This window comes from Syngnathus leptorhynchus, chromosome 1 (assembly GCF_054491065.1).
Source record: "Syngnathus leptorhynchus isolate UIUO chromosome 1, UIUO_Slep, whole genome shotgun sequence".
In the NCBI taxonomy this organism is placed as follows: Eukaryota; Metazoa; Chordata; class Actinopteri; order Syngnathiformes; family Syngnathidae; genus Syngnathus; species Syngnathus leptorhynchus.
In genome coordinates this window covers 20,253,007-20,274,953 of record NC_141195.1, presented here as the reverse complement: position 1 = coordinate 20,274,953, position 21,947 = coordinate 20,253,007, and the positions used below count along the sequence as shown (strand labels likewise).

The following is a 21,947-nucleotide window of genomic DNA, read 5'->3' as shown; positions in this document are numbered from 1 at the left end:
TCAGACATAGTAGAGCCAGTAGATAAGATTAAAAAAGGAGAAAACCGAGGGGAAGATGATCCGTGACCAACGGTCGATGGCGTTCACGTCGGTCAGGTCAGGGATTTTGATTTTTAGCTGCGAGGACCGCCTTCTCAGTCGGCTGCGTTTCTTCTGAACAGACCGATCTAGTGAATGACGACTGGCTGAACGTGGACCGATTCCACCGCTCTGCTTGCGATATTGAATGTGCGATGAGGCTGTGCTGTCCAGCTGCACCATGGACTGAGAGTTCCTGATGTCTGCTACGCTGGTGGTGATCTCGCCTCCTGCCACTTCATTGTGGATTTCCAAGGTGGTTAGCAGAATGTTCCCATGTCCTGGTTCCGCCTGAGTGAGTGAACAAACATTATTAGATGGATGTAGGTGGACCAAGTTGAAATTCTGCCATGAGATGTGATATGTCTTGACTGTAATTCACTAATGACTCATCATAATCTTAGAGCCTGAAGACTCTAATAGAAAATCAATGAGGGAGTAGATCCAAGCAGGCGTGCACAACAAGAAGGACTGACATAACGGGTTGGTAGTCTCACTGAAACATCATCACTCAACAATTTCATTGAACACGTAGCAGATACAACACATTGCATGCCCATGATGTGTGCTGGTGACAGGAACCAAATTGGTAGCAATGCACGATGGGGTTCATGCAAATGTGGCGGCTGAGCAAGTCCAACATTGTTCTACTTTTTTTTATTCTTTCAGCTAAGCAGGTTGTGACTCCATCAGCGTGGGTTTTAAAGTTTTTGCTTGAGTATGTTCCACAGTGCTGTAGAATATAAACAGTACATTTACACTCCAAAAGTATTGGGACAGCAAAGCCAAATGCTGTTTTTTCGCTGTAATCTGGGTTTGGTTCATACGCTGAATATGAAACAAGAGGTCAACAGTTCAGCTTTTATTTACACGTAATCACTGACCGGATTGGCATGATTTGACTGAATGCGGAGAGATGACTGAAAGGGAGGAAGCTAGCGGCTAGAGACTCCTCCCTCTCTGACGTCGGTGCGGAGAATTGGGCAAATCACCCGCGAGTGCATGCTGAGAAGTACACTGCTATCCGATCATTACAATATATATGTTGTGATTTAGAATAATACTTAACCATATTAATAAACATACAGGTGAAATAGCTCATGGCCAAAATGTAGGGCATTACGGACCATGTCGGGAACATTCAAATGATTAATTTGATCCCATTTATCCCTTTCATTCTCCTTAGTCTTTGGTTGTTTTGGCAGTGTTCTTTGGGTCATGAACGATCACCTAATCAGTTTTGTTGCGTCTTTTTAAAAGCGGATGTCTTTTGGAAAATTGGCTTCTTTTCATTGTTTGTATCCAAGTAGTTGGGTCTTTGAAACTCAACAACCAATGAATCTATTATTATCTGTCTATTTCTGAAAATATTTCTGTGAACTACCGCAACGAGTTCCTCAGCCATTGACAGCTAGGCTGGGCAAAGTTCCAGAGGAAAATTACTGCTTTGAAGAGGAGGGAGAAGCACTTTCATGCCAAAGCCAAGTGTCTGTTTGTGTCTGCCTCCGTAAAGTAAAAGTCTTTATTTGTCTTCAGCTAAGGGGACTCGCTTGCTTTTCCACGCTCCGCTTCAGTGAGTAGAAGCAAACAGCCGGTTCCCTCGCACATTCACTGCTGTGTGAGGTGTAAGAGGAGACAATGAAGAATGGTCGGCCCAGCAGTATACTGTATGAGGTGGGAAGATAGCTGGTTGACAGTTTGGGACAGAACCACCCACCACTGTTTTCATGAAGGCGAGAAATATGCTATATTTGACAATTTGTGATCCCTGGAGTATTTTGACAAAAGCAGGACTTCTCTAATTTGAGAGAACACATCTTTTTGCTGCTACCATGATATCTTACACCAGTGAAGATAAATGAGCCCATCCCAGATGAAGCCATGCAAGCCAAGCCATGACACCACCTCCACTGTGTTGCACAGTTTGTATGTCTGGGATTATGAGGTGAGCCATTCCATCACTTCTGTAAAAGACATTTTTAGGCTAGTCTTTGTGTCAAATTTCAGCGACTTAACTCTTCTTGTTAACAAGTGGTCTGCATTGCTGTGGTAGCTAATGCGGTTCAGTCTTTTGCGAGAAGTAAATTGTACTACCTCCACTCTTGCCCCGTTGTTGGTGATCACCATTTGTCTTTTCCCAGTTGAATGAGTGGACGAATTACAACTCATTGGTGCAACGGCATTTGGTGAAAGGTAAACTGCTATTTCACCGATGCTTCTTTTAATGTAGAAAAAAATAATACAATGCAAAAGTCCAAATGAATGAGAGATTTTCATGCTAACCAGCAATTGAATCCATGGATGAGGGCGGATGTGTTTTATTTGAAGGTCAAAATAGCAAAAAATGAAAGGTCCATGTTGGCAATGGTGCCAATCTTGACTGAAAAACTCACCGAGCGTGAGTGGCGAAGGCCTCTAATCTGATTGGACCGTTTAAGGGATGCAGCCCTACTACCTGCCTCCTGAGAAGATGACAAAGTTCAATACTGATTTTGTCATTCACTGAAGCCTCAGCCTTACAGAAGCCTGTTCATTAATGTAAACATGTCAGCCATGCACACCGGTACTCTTCACAGCTTCTGTCAAGAGTGAACAAAAGTAAATTTTATGGGAGTTGATTTATCATTTGACTCCTGGAAGGAGAAGAAAAAAAATACCATTAATCCTTTTTTTGACTGATTATCTAGCTGAGCGGTTCTCCAGCCTGTTTTCCTGGGTCAAAATGTGATTTTTCAGCAAAAAGTACATTACATTGCGTATTCACTGATTCTGTGAGTGAGCGATCCTGTCAAACTTACCCTTGCAGCGTCATACTTGGCCGCTCTCTCATTGTTGGCTTTCTCAGCCTTCTCCGCCAGCTTTTTTTGCATCTGAGGCCCCCTTCCAAAGAAGATGTAGTTGACAAAGGCATACTCCAGTAGGGCAAGGAAAACCATGACAAAGCAGCCCATCAGGTACATGTCGATGGCCTTCACGTAGGGGATCTTGGGCAGCGTCTCTCTCAAGTGTGTGTTGATAGTGGTCATGGTCAGCACCGTGGTGATACCTTCACAGCAACACAAACATGACATACATTGTGACAAAGCTCATAAAAACTGACTTTTGCTCGTTTTGATTCAACCTTGGTTTTCCTATGCCGGTTTATGAAACTATAACAGGATTTATTCTGTTTAAGGGGAAGGGGTCAAAAAGGTCAGTCACAAACCTATCAAAACCAGCTCAAGTGTAGCTCTTTCATTTCGTTCTCTCTCGCCTCCTTAGCTTTAGAGGACACTACATATATGTAATTGTGACTTTTTATTGTTTAATTTATGTCAAAAGGACAGATTAGTATTACCTTTTGACAAATAAGACAAAGTTATCGACATGATGGAGATATTATGAGTTTGGTGATGAGTCTGCTGCAGACAGCACTCGCACAAATCTCGTAGCTAATTGACTAGGATAATTTCAATGGCTTGGTGATAAAGTGCAGCCTCCATAGGTGAAAATACAATATCCTTTTTTTATCTTTATGCAGGCTCGCTTTTCTCTTCACACATAAGCCAAAGTCACTTGCTTCGTCACACCGTGACTCGACTGTACTCGACCAACTCAAAACAGCCTGCAACTCTGCAAATGCTTAAAAAATGAAAAGTTGGTTTTAATTCTTGTTCCTTGAATTCTATAGATGAAACCACATTGCAGACATTGAGGAAGAAAAGTGTTTCAAATTGTGAAAAGTGTGTTTTCTTTAAAATTGGTCTACAGGCAATTACATTTTTTAGGATTCATTACAATATTAGAAATCTTTGCCGTTCGCGTTCTGTCAGACATTTTGTTTGCGACACGCACCTTTGCCATGTTTGTGTACTATAGCATTCTAAACAAAGATACGTTTCACTATGTTTATGTCTTTGTGGCACACGCCCCAGCTGCGCTACTCATATCAGGTATATCATCTTTTCTGTTCACCATCTTCCAGAAAAACTGAAAATATCACGTATGCATGATGTTCCTTAGTGTGTATCCAACTGTTACAAATATTAAGCAGAAAATTCCAGAATTATAGTCATGTGATACTTGACTCAGAATTTGCACACTTGGTCCCAAGTCCAAATATCATGCAATAAAGCTACCTCATAAGCTACACTTACGGTATCTCCTGCAGATATCCAAGGTGTTACTATAGAAACAAGAACAGTTTCGAGGAAAACGTTTATTCCGGGTCTGCTTCCCCTGCTCGTTTAGTGGAAGATCATACAATTTGTTGTGCATTGGAGGGCAAGAGGACATGGAAAATTACCTCATGCATTTATACTCCTTTCCTGAGGGCTTTTTTGTTCGTGAGGCTTTTTTGTTAGTGAGGGTATTTCACAATCGGCAAGAGTCCTCTCGGTTTCATCTAAATTCAAAGGTATGCCTTTAAAACCTGGCGCGACCCTTTGGTCATCATGTAGAAATAACTCATTAAAATAATCTCATGCCGTGAGCACCGGATAACCTTAACCATGAAGGTTACCAAATGATAGAGCGCTCCAACACCACTAACACACATACACACACATGACCTTGAACTGATTGGCAGACATGTGTCAAGTAATTCATAAAGGCATGCAATTAAACATTGACCTCTTGCGTTGCATCTTATTTTATTACATGTGATCACAGTCAATGCATCCGTAGCACTTGTCATGGACAAACGATCACCAATTGGAGTTCGGGAGGGAGGGTGTCGTAAAACACGCTGAAGAGACATGGAACAGTCAGTGGATCGGGACGAGGGACAACTGAGGCCAATCGAGCCCTCGGTTTGAATCATCGACGCATTTACAAGGTCAGCAAGGAGAGCATGTACACAAGCTTGTCTGAGAAAGGATGTCAATCTCACCTACAAATACCCTGCACCGCCATAACTCAACCTGGTGACGTTTTATTATTTTGTTCCTGTTTTTTCTATTTTATGGGTCTTCTTCCATCTTTGCCATTACGTTTTTCTCCCTTTTGCTATTACTCCTACTCCCCGTCCTTTTTCTACTTCCCTCGCTGTTTGGACAACATAATCGAGAGGCCATGCAAGCACCAATGGGCCTTCTTCCTCTTTCATCACGTCGTTACCGTCTCTTGGGAGAAATATCGTTTTATAAGCTTTCTCTTGCCTCTGTCTTTTTCTGTGTCTCTCTGTCGCATTCCATTGTGACGCCATCCAATTCTTGCTCTCATTTCATCCATCTGTTATGTCACCACCTTCCCTATTCCCTCTACATTTATTTGTATCTCTTTTCTTCCCACATCACATCTTGCCATCATTTAGTGGTGGCTCTCAGTGTACCCCTCCCCCAGCACACCTTTTTATGTTACAGTATATGTCCTTGAGTCTTTCTTCGGCCTGAAAAAGCTGAAAACATAGGCACACGGCAATCAAATCTCCTTTAATCAGGGATGACTGTGTGCCATTAGCAGCCCAGCCTAACATGATCAAAAAATAAAGGATCAGATGAAAGCTGCAATAAAATGTGTCAAATTGCATTGGATGTTCATTGCAATACACGGATAGCATTGCAGACACATATCAAAGAGCATGTTCAAAAGTACCCAAGAGAGCGTCTTGAGGTGGTCGTCAAAGGTATGTGTGTCTAACGTTACACTAAAAGCAGTGCTATTAGCAACACTTTAACATGATTATGAACGAAAGGCTTGACTGCAGTAAAATGGATCTTAAAACGGTTACACCAGGTGTGTCAATTCAGACAGATTCTCTCTTCAAAATTTTCAGTTCATTTTTTTTCAATTTTTTTTTTTTTTTCCATCATTTTTCTTTCCAATTGCATTCCCACAACTAATCATTACTCTTATCTTACAGGAAAGTATCTGCTTTTACACACACATACAAACGCCCCCCCCCCCCCCCATCCCAGATTTACAGCAACTTGATGCAGAAAGGTGGTAATAAGACATCAACAGAAATCATGAATGGACCCTACAGCTATTGCAGCTCCAGGAACACCTCACACTTGCACACGTCCTCCTCCAAATAAGGAAAACAAACCCACTCAGGCGCTCATTAATTAATGGGCATGTAGTCCACGCAAGATGCAATAAAAGAAAACAAACTCTCACTGGCAAATTTGCGGTTGTAAAACAAATCCAAGTGTGACATGTCTGTTTAGCCACTAAGCTATGAAAGAAATTGATGTCTGGAGAAAGGTAATAGATCAAAGCATGCTCTCTAAACAGTGGCGTGTTAAGGTCATTACTCATCCATGAGCTAGCCACACAAAGATGATATACACCAAAAGGTACAATCAAATTAGTGGAGCAAGATTAAGGATGTGCACACGTTAGGAATATTGATGTTTTACTGGTAATCTGAGTTTGTGTCCTAGTTTTTTTTTTTTAATGCAGTCACTTACTTTAATAGGGCTGTGATGATTACAATTAGAGTGGTTAATGTTTCCACGAGGGCTGACGTCTGCTAGTTGGCTGGTCAACAAGCCCTTGTCCGACCAAATTCTTATTGGTTGAGCAGTCACTGATATCAGTTTTGCGGGATTATTTCGGATTAAAACCATTATTATGGGTGCAGGAGGTGCATAAACAGGCTATAAAATTTCTGAATAAATAAAACAGTCTAAAACTGATAGACATGAAATCCCCTTATTTTTTACTTTACAATTTTTAACTCTGCAACTGGCAGGAGAGACTACTGCCATGGCCGACCTGACATTTGGATGGCAGTCATGATTAAAATTGTGACCCGACCATTTTGTGAGTGATAGATTACACCTAGATGAGCCTGTCAGCACTGATATGGGCTACCAGTCAACCGGCCCGTGTGCACCAGTAACGACGACGAGCGACATAGCTAAATACATTTGATCATCTTTTCATTATTTGGTCTAATTTTGTGTTGTGTTAAGGACCAATCAGGTTGGGAGCATGCTCATAGGACCAGGGCTTGAGGTCATTTTTTTCTGCTTGGTAATTCAGCCTTGTCAACCAGTGAGCTGCTGTTGCTTTGATAGGATTTTGAAGGATGTGCAGAGGATTGCTGGAAGACCAATTCATGTAGCATCAATATTATTCCAATTATAATCTGACAGCCTCATTTCTCTCGCCCTATTCTGCCGTGTGTTGTGAGTTGCAAACAACGTGGAAAGCCTTTGAAAACAATACAAATCATGCAGACTAGAATGCATAGACAGATGCAATAGCTGTCACGGTCGCATACCAATTGAGACCACTTTTTTTTTTTTTTATTAGTAATACGTTTTGGCTCTTGATCCTGTTCCTTTCAGGAACTAAATTTCCAAACTATTTCCAGGAGCAACCCCTGCTACCACTACTGTTGGAGATTCCTCACGTTCCTCGCAGTGCATTAAGAATGTGGCATTGTGCTTAGTGACTCCAAATGGGTGAGTGAGTCAACAACATTACAGCTACTAGAGCTTCTCACCTAGAGCCACCCTGGCCGCCGAGGCGTCGTAGTTTATCCAGAAGGATACCCAGGAGAGAATGGTAATCAGGATGGATGGCATGTACGTCTGCAGAATGAAATAGCCGATGTTTCTCTTAAGTTTAAAGCTCAGAGAAAGCCGAGGGTAAGCACCTGTGAGGAATGGAAAGAGAAAATAGACTTGTGTTCTTAAATAATGACAATTACAATATCTTACTGAGTCAATGAGCAGATAGGGAAACATTGCCTTTCTATATTTCCATGGCCAAGGTTGGATCTATTGCCATGGTAACAACACCCAATTCACAAGTGCACACACACACACACGCACACACACACACACACACACACACACACACACACACACACACACACACACACACACACACACACACACACACACACACAGACCAATGAGCACACACAGAGACACACACTTATAATGACGAATTACTGAAGATAGTGGTAAATATTCGCATACAGTAGTTTCTATACGAATCTCGTCTGCATAATTTATGAATACGTCTTGAAGAATTAGTACTATATTTCAACTATGCATTGTTGGGAAGTGGGAATGTGTCATTGTTTAGAGCTCAAACAATATACTTGCACACATTTGTGTGTGTGCGTGTGTGACTGTGTTTATTATGTGTCTGTGCGGGTGTGTGTCTGTGTGTGTGTGCGTAGGTGAGTGTGTGTGTAGGTGAGTGTGGGCGTTGAGCTGTACTGGCTGTACCTGCGACACAGTACAGAATTTGTGAGTGGGAGGAACAAGCATCTGTGCAGGCCGGCACACAAAGTATCCAAAAGTTAAGATGAAGACGACAACAACCACATCAAAAGCTGAGTGGGTCAGCTAATTTTGACCTCATTAGTAATTATTTCCAGTTCCAAGCATGAATCACGTAAAGAGGTTCTTAGTATTGTTTGTGAAACAAACCATTTTAATTAGCCTGAACCCTTGGAGAGATTTTCTTCAGTTTGTTGGTGTTGTGACTTGTCTTTAAGCCAGGCTCCCAAGAAGAAGAAGCATGCAAGCGAACCCATCCATCGTTTGCCATGAGGACTATTTTTCACTATTTTACAAAACCACTATGCAATAACTGACTCAGATTCTACCGTTGATCACAATGCAATCTGAAATTCTATTTGTAAACCAAGTTGGATTTAAACATGTACTTTGTTCAATGACAGATGTGATTGCTTGTTTTATGGGATTTTATAGGGACTCCAAAACCTTACAAAAACCCTAAGTGGATGCAGCATGTGGGTAATGTAGGTTCGTGGTCAGGGGACTAAGTCAAGAAAACTAACTTCAGACGCACAGTTGCATTTGGAGTGGAAATAGATGATTGACGCAATGATCCAGTGTGGGCGTGTGCGTATTTACCTGTGGAAAACACAACATTTCTGGACACCAACTTGTAATCAACAATGGAAAACTGCGGCAGCTCAATGCGCGTCACCCCTGTGACGGCTGACTCGCCCCCTTTCCAGTAGAACTCGATGTCGTCTGTGGTGTAGCCATCTGCACGAGAGGAGGGACACATGACACCAAGGTGTAACCATCTGCTTAAGAATCACTGGAGAGCAAGATGCTGAAGCCTTGCTTATTATCATCCAACGGGGCTGTCACAAGCATGGGAAAAACAAAAAAACATGTTTGAAGTTGATTCCAAGAACCAGATGTTGCTTTGACAAGTCATGTAAGTTCATGGAAGTCAACATTTTACGTATGTACCCACCAATAGTCTAAGCATAGAATTTTGGTTTATATTGCGTTTGTGGAAAATGAGTTAAGCAACAAAATTCACCCATTTTTATCCATCTCAGGAGGCGACCATTTTGCCACTTGCTGTCAACTGAAAATGACATCACAGGCAAACAAAACACTAACCAGAACACTGTGGTTTGACTAGTTGGGCTGCAAAGAACACATTATAACAAAGAATGTTTAGGTTGACTTCCTCTTTGAATTGTAATAATTCTTAGTGCTTTATATAAAGATGGATGCAGTCACAGCAGTCATAACAACAAATGTTTTTTTTAATATTAGTTTTTGAATAACTTGAACTGTGATCTTAGAAACATGAGCTTTGTGTCCAAGTTCAAAGTGCAGTACTTCACGTGCACTGATGTACTCTGCCTGTGCAGCAAAATGACAGCTTGGGCAACATCAGGTCTCTTGACTCACAGCTCTCTATCTCCAGAGTGCAGTTCTGCTCATCCAGGGGATACCTCCTGAGATCCATCATGCATGCTGCCGTCGTAGTTATCCTGCCATAAAAAGACACAGGTAGGGGAGGAGAGGACATAGGAATACGGTTTTTATATCGTATTGTGTGTAATAATGCTGAAGAACCATATCTGAGGTAAAATTCTGTTTTGGTAATTGTATTTAAAAATACTAATACAGAACTCTGGCATGTTGTAGACAGTATATTTGTATTCAGTCTTCAATTTATCCACATTATATTGCAGCCTTAATCAAAAAGAGATACAATTCCTCAGAAGTCCTCAAATTTCAACAAATGAGGATTTCTTTCTTTCTTTTTTTTTTTTTTTTTGCAATTTTGTTAAAAACCTTGTCTTTTCCATGAGACTCATAACTGAGCTCTGTTGTATCTGATCATACTTGAGATGTTTCTACATCTTACTTTGAGTCCAGCTGTGGTAGATTGGACATGATTTGGAAAAGCACCCTCTACGTAAGGTCTCGCAGTTAACAGTGCATGTCAGAGCACAAAGCAGGCATGGAATTGTCTCTGGATGGCCAGTACGGAATTGTCCCAAGGCAATGATCTGGGGTAGGGTACGGATAAATGTCTTCTACTTTGAACGTTTCAATTGGTGCAGTTGTGTAAATCTTTAATAAATGAAAGAAGATTCGAACCAGGAGTACTAATTCTAACTCTTATCCTAGAACATGCCGGCCATCTAAACTGAGCAATTGGGCAAGTGACCAAAAACCTCAATGTTACTCTGTGGAATGAAGAGGACTGTGGAATATTGCATTAAGACAGTTTGACTTCGTTTTTGGGTCATGATGAGGTGTGTTGTTTGTCAGATGTACAAGCTCAAACGGCTGATAAGGAGACAGTCGGAAATAAGCAGCAAAGTGAAATGCAAATTCACAATGATTTTGAGGCCAACTCAACCCCGACACAAAGCCGGCAGCTTGGCAGTTTGCCACTGGTTGTCTTTATTCAGTTAAGACTCTCACGAAGCTTTGAAACCCAGTATGTGACAACATTACACAGCTATTATTACAGTAGCATCAGGTCCACAAGATACATATAGACAGAATGCTCTTATCTGTAAACATAATGGACTATCTTTACACATCCCTTGTCATTAATAAATAACCCTAATTTTTAAATTAAATAATATTTGTAATACTCTAACCACGGTTAGTAAATTCTTGAGTTATTTTCTGATGAAGCAATGTGATTCTATAGCATTACAGTATATTAGAGGAATAAATAAACCCAACTACACACAGACTTCTGCCAATGTATTAATCAAAATGAAACAACTGCATTACTAACTATCAATATCGTGAACGCTATGTTTGGTTGTAGTGTATAACTCCACTTGCATTTACAAAAGGTGACAGATACAGATGCAGCTGTTGTGAGAAAAGCTGCATTCATTATGCTTCATTATTTACATTCTATGTAGTTTTATTCACGGGTCACTCGTGCTTGTCTAGAAGATCAATAGAAATGTGAAACGAGGGCTTTATTAAATCATGGGAAAACAGCAGTTTGACAAGCTTGATATTATTGCTTATATCCTGCTACAATATCTGTTTTCTGGACTTTCTCACTGCATCCATCTCCCATCCATTCAAACTAAATATTGAGATGCCCTTGACCATGTCACATAATCCTTTGGGTGCTCAGTGGCTGGGACTAAATAACTGCCAAAGTATCATTTTAGGAAAGTGTAGTGCCATGATAGGGCATTAAACATACTGAAATAACTTGACACTGGGACTTGAATTATTTTTGTTACCCTATGATTCACTTTGAAACCATTTGTGGATGAGAATTAATCATTTGGCCTGATCCAGTTTCATTCAAAGGGGCTAGTACCCAAGCAACCTTTCAAGTCAAGGACAGAAACTCCACTGAAATGTGAAAAAGTATCATTGTGGCGTAAGTACCTTACCTGAGGCCATAAAGAACGGTTCCATCCGGATGGAGACGGATCATTCGATTTTTGACGGTGACACCGTGAACAAATGACTTCTTGTCATTGAGGAAATAAGTGTCTGGTACCCAGAGCTGGTCTGCTACTCTATTATCCAAGGTCAGGTTGAGCGGGATTCCAACATAGGCAAGTCGTTTGTCCCGCCAGTATTGTTGGAAATACATAGTCAAAGTGTAGTCCTGTAAAAGTACACAAGATGAGCGTAGCGTTAGTTTGGGGGAAGTTCCAAAGTACTGCTTAGAGCAAAATTATTTTTGTATTGATTGACATATCCAAAGATTCATCGGAATTGGAATAGGAGAATCCATAGCATTATTTACTTTATTGTTTAAGTTAACTTTAGGAACGCTTTTCATCCTGAGGACAACGTTTACCCCTGAATCCTCCCACCGGTGTAGATATTTCAAAATTGTCCGATACTTTGTTTGCTGAGAGGCAGACTGCACCCTAAACTGCTCTATGCAATTCTCAGTGTTATGTGTGACATATTTCCTGCAGTGTAGTTTGTCTGACATCAAATCTGAGAAAAACACAAAACGTGTTGAGAGACATGGTTGCTCGAAATGCTGCCCTTCAAGTGTCACCAGCCCCTAGGCTTGCTGTTGCTTCGCCCTTTGACTTGTATACTTCTGCCAAAATGAGCAAGCAAGTGGGTCACATACAAGACTTTCCGACTGTCCCCATATTTGTCCTCTTCAGTATTCTTTGAAGAGTTCATAAGCTGGTATTTTATTTCTTGGTTCGTGCTGACATCCTCATATCTGTAACTTTCTTTGAGGACTCTGGTAGCATTAATTCGGCTCTGTTGTTCAAGTAGACTTTAAAATTTTACGGAGAGTTATATGCTGTTGGCCGTGAGACAGATGTGGTTCAACACTGAGGATATAGTTCTCATGAGAGGAGGGTGCCTTTCAATAAGATGCCATGTCCTCTATTTCACTTTTGTGGCCAAATGGATTTGACAGAACTTCAATGATAGAAATGATAGTGGTTGAGAGCGCAAAAAGAAAGAGCAAACACATAACACCCAGTTCAGCCCTTCCAACTTGGAAAAAGATGCAATGACTGAATAACTGAATATATATTGTCAATCATATATTCAAAGAGAAAAAACATTGAATGAGTCAAATTGATGACCAAAACAATCGGAAGGTTACTTTCAGTAAATAGGAGGTAAATATAGGAACTGTTTTCCACAAACAACAAAATACTCAAGGTGTCAGGCCACATCCCCCATTGTCTTTCTGCTATTTTGCACCCCCACTCCCTTCTGTACTTCTCTTCCCTCCCTCTTGAGCCAACGCCATCTTTTCCCCTCTGCCCGCTGTGGGTCTGAAATAAAACCAGGCTGCACCAACCTGGCGCTGGCAAGGCACTCAACACCTGCTGGTTGCCGTAGCACTCAGGTTGACACATAACAGCAAAACAAGAGGCATGTTCAAGCAGCACTACACTTGTTATATAACTGCAGGCACCATTTTTTTTCTTTTTTTTTTTTTGCACATCCCTCGTGTGCATGACCCACACACTTACAAAATACAAGACCAAAACACAAAAGACCCCAAATTAACATAAACCCTTGAAAATCCAATGGAATATTCCAAAGTTGATGGAATATTCATCAGTATTTAATTCTAGACTCTTCTGAAAGTTTTTCATTGAGTTCTGATACCTCACTAAATTGTACACATTACTTGAAATATAGTACAATGCTGGTGCTGCGTCACAAGATGGTTAGACAAGGATGATCAAAGCACACCATTTAATGGTGTTGGGGTGTAGGGAAAATGTAGAACAATTAAAAGAATGGCTACACCAGGAAAACAAATGTGGTGCAATAACCCTCATTGCTGGAGTGACCAAATACCAATGCAAGCTTATATGTAATATTTAACAGCAAATAAAGCATGTTTAGATGTTCATTATGGACCCACACATCTCACAATGTTATGATTCCTCACAGTCATCATAAAGAAAACAATGATGAATCAATCGTTGAATGTTGGGCTGCTAATCAAAGCTGACTTTGCACCTATAGGACGTACAGGTATGTGACTATCTATTTTCTATTTACTAATGTAGCACGGAAGTCCCCCGCTGCTATGTGTGACTCACAATTAGAATGAGTGGGACTCAGTTTCACTGCCATCTGATTTGCGTGTGCACCATATGGTGGTTAACGCCGCCAGATAAAATATTCGTTCTAAGCTGTAATGAATGTATATATCAACTTAAAGGTCAGACACAGTGCATATCTGGTTGCTATTTGGAAACAATCATTCCTGTAAGAAACAATGGAAATAAAAAGTTCAATTAGTTCAAGACTTTTATTCATTTGAGGAAGCTCATGAGCATGAGATGGGGAGATACCAGTCCTTTGTGTTCTAGAGCCAGCTGAGAAGAGTGGAGAGAGGATGGAATCTACTAGTTGAGTATGGTGAAGGACCGGGCTTCCCTCGTAGAGAGCGCAAGGGTTGCTTGAGGTCAGAGGAGAAAACCGACAAGAATCTGATGGAGGAGATCTCAAAGCAGGTACAAACGGCATCCAAAATGGCTGTAGCTGAACGAGGACAAGTGGTGTTTGAACCGTGCTGGCAGATGGAGTCAGAAATGAGATGAGGATGAAGCAGTAAAGTGGCAGGGGTCCCAATTTAAATACACCGCAAACTCTTCAATTCAAACTCAAACCGATCTGACCCAGTTTTATCGGGAGGAGCCTGAGACAACACCTGCCAAGCATGATTGTGGTGATATGTGTGGTGATATATTTTTGCAATGACGGGACGACTTAGTGTTGTGTGAGCTATAGCTCAGACAGGGAAATGTGTTAAACGTTTTATTCGTTCTCATTCTGCATCTCTGGTTTGCTTCCAAATTTGTACCACCTTCAGGGCATTCAGATTTTGATGTTTGACTGCAATTGGATTCAACACTGGACTTGTACACCACAAAGTAGCTGAACGCCATGAATACTCAGCCAAAGTTAAGATCAGTTCTGTGCTCTCCATGTATGAAGTTAAACATTCATATACTGTACAGTCAATGTACTTATCATCTGAATGTAATAATTCTCTAGGAGCTTCCCAGGTCGAGAAGGTATTAGCAGTGGTACATTATTGGGCACTCCACAGTGTTCTATAATTAATTTCTCATGTTGATTTTTCCTCGATATCTCCCACATCACAATCAAAACTTGACTCTGCAGTCCCATCAAATGACACCACCCATAGCTTTTCCCATTGAGAGGGATCGGATTTACATTCCCAACTCAATCTGGAGTGACAGTAGGTAGGCAGTCAGTCCAGCAAGCATAAGAATGCCTAAACATAAATAATTGAATCCAACCATGTAGCCATGTATAAACACATGGCCGTCATCAATCTTGCATGGTTACAATCAAAGGGAATTTGTGATGAGGGCTAGCGCAGCTCTCTGCTACCTGCCCTCTAGTGTGGGTTCTGATTTTCTGTGTAAAAGATAGATTTGTGGCAATAATTCTATAGAGACAATAACAGTGACCAGTGCAGATAGATGATGAGCCTCAATTATTCAATTAAGCCGCCTGGATTAACACATTCATTTGTGAGGATCCAGATAAGCAGTGTTTTGGCTGTGAAGTGACCCATATTTAATTTAATCTTTTCCTCTGCAGTGCAAGCGCTCTTACTTCGCATAAGAATTGTCTTGTCTGTCTACAAAAACTGAAATTCTGTTATTAGTGAGTGGTAGGTTGTAAAAAGTCTGACTGTATTCATGAATCTTATAAAACAAAAGTGTGACTCCAAAGGCTTTGGACAGATTGCAAAATATTGCTTGCAGATTGAACGATTAACAAAAGTAACTGTTAGATTGGTTGCATAGTACCACGAGCAGCAATGAGAGGCACGGTTAGCAAAATTTGCCAAATGGCATACAATGTACTTACGTACTTCCATGATGTACCATTTTACATAATTCTAGGACAGAAGAAGAAAATGCATTTATAAGGTGGAAAAGAAATTACGACTTCCAACGGGTAACGATGAAACTTTTCCTTTACTGTAACTCCCAATTTAGACTTAGACTTCCTTTATTTGGCATTCAAATATACTCAACAATGAAATCTCATTGCACGACTCGAGCAGAAGTAAGAAAAAAAAAAAAACTATGACCAGCAGTGCAAAATACTGGAGTATAAATAAAGATTCAAAAATGAAATAAAATATTGTCAAATAAATCATGGCAATAATTATAATGGAATATATTGTATTTCCCATGCTGCAGAGAAAAATGATATGTAACCAGCATGTACTCCATAGGAACCAATTTGAGACACTTCAATGTAATTTCAGCCTATTCCTTTGGGATATCCCTGGGGCAGTATATTGCTGCAGTGCGGGGGAATCCCTGAGTGGTTTCCTATCATCTTTATCTCTCGCCAAGGAAGAGTAAAAATAATCCTTACTGGGAGCAAAAAATAAATAAATAAAAGTATCAAATTGGCCTTTTTCTTCTAAATGACAGGGTATCCCTTCGATACGAAGGATAAGTTCATTTCTGTCTAATATTGCATGATGTATCGCTTCATAAAATGCTAAGAAGGCCAAGGCAAAGAAACAGTCATAGTAGTTATTGAATGGCTTTACAAAACTACACACATTGTCTCTTTTTGGACAAGATGGTCTTTTCAGATGCCAATTACTGGCATGGTCACAAGGCAATTTGGATTTATAGGCAAAAGGAGACAAAGGAGAGAATGAAATCAAATGAGATGATTATTTTTCAGAGTCAATCAGTCAGCAACACAGAGGTCAAAAACATGCCTTCAGTTTATTTGAGAGAAATTATACCTAATTTATTGGTAATGGTTTAAGTTAAAGGCTTCCAGTTTTATACACACTTATGAAATAATGAATTTGCCCAAATTAACTGTAATAATATATATTTTTTGTTATTACAGGTGCAAACGTTAATCTCATACCCACTAACAATTTATCCATAATAGAATCTGTGTTATTTTTGAGGATAGATTATTCAGTTAGAGAACTAAAAGTGCCTATATCAGAATTTCAGACTCAGATTTATTTAGTCTTTGATGAAAGCAGACTGATTATAATTGTGTTGAATCAAAATATGACATTGACAATCATCTGCTTTGAGTTTGGAAAACAGCAATTAATGTTTGCCCGTTTTCTGACATGTTAATGATCAAACCACTAATTGAATCATAACCAAATTTGATGGTGGAATTTCTGTAGTGGCAATAATAAATAAATAATTTAAAAAAAGAAAAAATACCATTTTTAAGTAAAGGGATGCAAATGGGATGTTTCAAATCAGATTAATTGATTAATTGACATTGTAATCAACAAATTAATCACATTTTGAAATAATCAAGAGTAGCAGACCACTATGTTGTTATTAATATATAAAGTCATTCTTTTATGTTAAAACGCTGGTCATATTAATGTTTCCTCACAATAATTAGGAAAGAAACAAGTATGCAACACCATTTCTGTAAATCCCATTCAATGCAGATCACAACACCTGTGGAACATCATCTTCCACCAACATTGAGATCAACAAGGAGCTTTTTCCTATTCTAAATATTTGCAACCATCACTTTCTCCAACAGCATGTGGCCTCCTGAGGCCAATTACATTTCATCAGTCTGGAAGTAGAATGGTGGATAAAAGACATGAGTATATTAAGCCACACTGTAGAGAAAAGATCTGTGGGACCTATATACAGTCACATAATGATGGTGACACACTTAGGGCCTACATGAGTTACCTTGCTAACTGTGTGAGCTTATTTTTATAACCAAATTGAAGCTGATGCAATATAAGACAGACAACCCAAAAATAATTAGATATATTTAAAAAGTCAGGGTACAAGAAAAGCAACCAACTAGTAGGAAAATAAATGCGGCAGTATGAACATTTGGAGAAAGAGATGTTTTCAGTGCTCCATGATGAATCGCTTTCTCTTTCGCCCACATGCAGCCGTGGGATGACTCGCTTGTTCAGCCTGTTAGTGTAACTTGGTGCTGACCATTTGCCCACGTGAGGGTCTGTAGATTAATTTCCCCTAATAAAGAAGTTAGTACATGCGATGGGATCAGAGGCGTTGATTACTCCTGTCAGCAAATCCTGACTGTTCACCTGAGACATTACAGTTGGAGTGTGAACAGGAAGTGTCGCTACATCAGCCAAAGATGAAAGTGAATACAAGCTCCTTCTGGCAGGAGGATAATAGTCAATCAAAAAGTTAGTGTAAGTGCCTTCTTAATAATTACGCGGCCCACTCATATCAATTTGGGTATGTCAGCCGCTTTACGAGGTCACTGGCTCAGCACAAGGCCCCAGTTGGTCACTTGGGGCCCAAGGTAACTAAAACTCACACACCTTAGCATCGTTCAACTTTAACAAAAAGTCACTTAGGTCATTGATACCACTTTGTCTTGTTTTGAAATTAGCAAAGTTGCTCCTCAAACTAGTTTGAGCCTTGCCATCATATTCACACCTAACTATACAGAAGTAACAATCAAAACACTGACTGTTGATTTTAAGGACGTCTTTTCATTTGCTTCCTGAAATCACTGCTTCAGCAGGTCCCCTTAATCTATTTTGCTTGGCTCTGATCTTGTTCCCACATGCCCCCAGTGCCCCCCAAACAAATTTCTGATGTAATTAGTGCACCTCATCTCGGCCCTTTTCACATCTGCTGAATGAGGAGCTTGTGCCCTCATAAAGGGCAGTGGGAAAGCGACAGTACCTGCTGTGCCAGATGCTCACACTGCGCTGTTTTCTGTTTCGATAAATATTTACATCTTACAGCTCTCTTTCTCTCTCTTCTCCCATATTTCTTACACTCTTGATTTGCTGCCAGACTTGATTCGATCTGCAGTTCATTTAATCAACATAGGGCAGAATTGCAAATAAGGAAAATGTCTAGAGAATATATACTCACTGGCCACACACTTCATTAGTTATGCCCAATGAAACCCAAAAGAGCTGTATCAAAAGCTGCCTCACGCCGAGAACTGCATTTATAATTCTGACTTTCCTTTTCGCAAAATAATGTAGCCCACAAATGAGAAAACTCACTAAAAATGCAGTCCACTTTTGAATCAAATGTGTTGCTGAACTGGAAAAAAATCAGGACAGCGGCACCCTAGAACCGGACTTGCCTACGCCAGATTTTGGCGTTTGTTGTGATGTGTGTGGTCCTCCGATGTGCAGCTCAACAATTTGGAAAATCATCAAAACAGCTGTCATAGTCACACACACCAAATATTTATGCTTCGCTAATGGTGCCAGCTAAACTGAGCATTATTACCTTTGTACATCAAAGCCTGATTGTGAAGGTATACCATAAATGAACAGGAGGGCTCAAAGAATTAGTGAATTATTAAAATAGTCAGAGATGAACTGCGATTGTCTTCTCTGAATATTTAAAGTACATTTAATGAGCGCTTTTTTCATCTGGTCATCCACAAGGTATTGAAAGCAATTTGTTACTTGCATGTTTTATTTAATTACTTTTCTAAATGTGTGCATTTGTATATCTAAAAGCAAATTAATGACTCACATTCTATTCCTAACCTTTAGTTTATCTGCATTGCCACTAACTATATTCTTTGACATTATTCCCACAGATTTTTTTTTTCACATTCTGTGGGAGGGGGATGATGGGGATGATGGGGATGACCCCCCCCCCCCCCCCCAACCCCAAGCAAGCAGTCGACATGTTTTGACAATTCCTGAAATTTTAGGAGCATTTTATGACTTGTACCCTTGGGCCTCTTTGTTTGGCTGGTGAAGTGGATTCAGTGTCTAGAATTGTACACAAGCAAATACAGGAAAGTGACCATTTTGAAAGGCTTTACTCCAGGGAACCACTGAGAGCTGTGACTGTGCTGCTGGCTGGATAATGCATGTCAGTGTCACAGTCATTATTTCGTTCTCTCTTATGAGCCCTTATCCAATTTATGCCAAGGCCGTTTTTTTTTATTGGGTAAAAAGGGGATGTGCTGAAAATGACAGCAATTTTGCACAAGAAGCATGCAACTCGAAAAGTGGTGGTAGAATATTAAAACTTCTATAATAATAATGAAAAAAAAAAAGAAATTATTATGTGTCTATTTGACATTATTAAAATACTAAAGTAAGCAAAACATTGACGTGTCCCGCTTGGCTGATCAGTAGTCCAGTTATTTCTTGGACAAATTCTCATCAATCAGAAGCCATAACTGGCTGATGTTGGCTTTGGACCCCTAGTGAATAATATTGAGATATTGACTGAGTCTAATCCGCTCGTAAATCTGAGGTACACAATTTATCAGAAGAAAATTGTGACACATAAATGCACCTCACTGGAAGCGGTGGTTGCTATGGGAATGACTGCTTGAAAGGTCCGAGCCAGCAATCACCTGGTGAAGTAATCATCGAGTCTTTAGTATTGATCAGCGCCCACCCACACAGATGTCCCTTTGCGATCCAGCGTATAACAAAGCTGCAGTGTTCTGATGAGTTCTAATGACCAAATCATTTCAGAAGCTCAAGGGTCCATGAGCCAGAATACAGTTGCCATTTATTGCACAAATTCAACAGCCCTTGTAATGTGTCAGTGCTGATATTGCTCATTGTATGATTGTTTTTTTTTCTTAGTATGGACCTGAACCAAATGGACTTGATTAACCCAGTCGATTGGGCCAATCATGTTATTGATGCAATTCAGGTCATTATCTGCAAATGTTTTTGGAGCAGCCTCAAATGATAAAGAAGAAAAGTAACAAAGACCAGCAGCATCCCCTTATCAGTGCAGCCAGTCGGAATTGTCTGGTAGCTGTCAGCTGAGTAGACCCTCCTGAGAGGGTGCTCCTGTATGTTCTGGCTCACAAGCTTAACAAGGAGCACCATGTGTGAGCTATAGGCTTCCGTTGGCTGCTTATTGCAAAGGTTAATAAGATTTAAATGGTCCATGGAAACCGACAAAGAACCCTGAATGGAGAAACACAATAAAATATTGGATTTGCACCCAGATTCATCTAGACCATAAGGATATGTGTTGGACCTAATGTTGTTTGCACCTTCTCCAGGGCAAAACTGAATCTTCCCAAACCGTAAAACTCAGGTGTCTTTTCCAAAAGACAACCTAAAACCACAACAGTGACAAACCAGAGCCCTCAACTCTCATCAACCCTCCACCCCATTATATCCACACATACAAGAGATAAAAATCTTCCTTCCAAGCAATTGCATTATCACCAGAATTGGCTCACACAGCTTGAACCTATTTGTTTCCCGGGGGCCTATACAGTAGGCACAATGATATACGGCGTGTGGAGGCATTCAAATGTTCAATGCCAAGAAAACCATCCAATCTGCTACACGTCAAACAATATAATGGGCTGAAAGGCGAATCTTGATTTACACGGGCAGCCGTCACCACTTCTGGCTACATTTGTAATTATATACAAGCACCGGTGCAAATGTGTTTGGGAGCAGGCAAGACGAGAAGCATCGTTTTGTTTTGTTTTTTTGTAAACACAAGCATGCGATGTTTATGATCTAAATCCACTCACCATGTTGACTTCAGACACCATGTCTATGCTGGCCACGTCTATGCTCATCCCTACTGCGACCGGAGCCCCTGCAAGAGGTTAAACAGCTAGTTATCATGCACAAGTAACCCTAATTGACTGCAACACACTTCCTGCTGCCAAACAAACAAAACAACATAAATATATAGAGAAAAAATAAGCTACTGGGAAGGGGGGGGGGCATAATGATGGGTGAATACCTCCAAAGTCTGGCCTCAGACGGATGTCGTACCCTTTGAGGAGTTTATCCACCGTCTCCTTCACGAATGACATGTTACCAGGCTCGTTGACACTGAAACGACAAAAAAAAAAAAAAATCTTCACCGTGACTCGCGCATCATGCAAACCTGATGAGTAACCTTGACTTAGCGATGCGGGCGCGAGAGCTCACCTTTTGGCGCAACACACTATGGACCCGACCACTAGCGCGGACAAGACGCGCAATTGGCGAGCCTTGTGCAAAGTCAACATGTTTACGAGCACATAGGACGGTAAAAGCAGCGGTACGGCGAAAGACAAGACTCTTCTCGATCAACAGTCTTTTAAACCACAGTCAAATCCATTGATTATCCATGAGAAAAGTCGCTTGGAGAAAGGGGGGTCGGGGACGCGCGCTTTGAGTCAACAGCTCAG

At 40.5% G+C, this 21,947-nt stretch overlaps 2 protein-coding genes across 6 annotated transcripts in view; one reads left to right on the top strand and one right to left on the bottom strand.

Moving 5' to 3' along the window:
- LOC147062612 (gamma-aminobutyric acid receptor subunit beta-3-like) overlaps nt 1-21,947 on the bottom strand; it is a 38,802-nt gene continuing 16,855 nt past the window's right edge. Inside the window, exons 3-11 of the mRNA XM_085914228.1 lie at nt 21,515-21,606; nt 21,297-21,364; nt 11,687-11,907; nt 9,708-9,790; nt 8,904-9,041; nt 7,514-7,666; nt 2,877-3,124; nt 2,472-2,540; nt 1-369 (exon numbers count right to left, since the gene is read on the bottom strand). Of these exons, the coding sequence (XP_085770354.1) occupies nt 1-369; nt 2,472-2,540; nt 2,877-3,124; nt 7,514-7,666; nt 8,904-9,041; nt 9,708-9,790; nt 11,687-11,907; nt 21,297-21,364; nt 21,515-21,606 (1,441 nt within the window). The remainder of the gene's footprint in view (nt 370-2,471; nt 2,541-2,876; nt 3,125-7,513; nt 7,667-8,903; nt 9,042-9,707; nt 9,791-11,686; nt 11,908-21,296; nt 21,365-21,514; nt 21,607-21,947) is intronic.
- Nucleotides 13,601-21,947, top strand: part of LOC147062611 (gamma-aminobutyric acid receptor subunit alpha-5-like) — a 29,922-nt gene continuing 21,575 nt past the window's right edge. For 3 of the 5 annotated variants that reach the window (XM_085913891.1, XM_085913975.1, XM_085913643.1), the window contains exon 1: nt 19,466-21,947. This exon is cut by the window's right edge. The gene's annotated coding sequence lies outside the window, so the exon portion shown is untranslated. Of the gene's footprint in view, nt 14,261-19,465 lie in introns of those variants that run through there. The other 2 variants (XM_085913803.1, XM_085913720.1) reach the window with 1 other exon arrangement.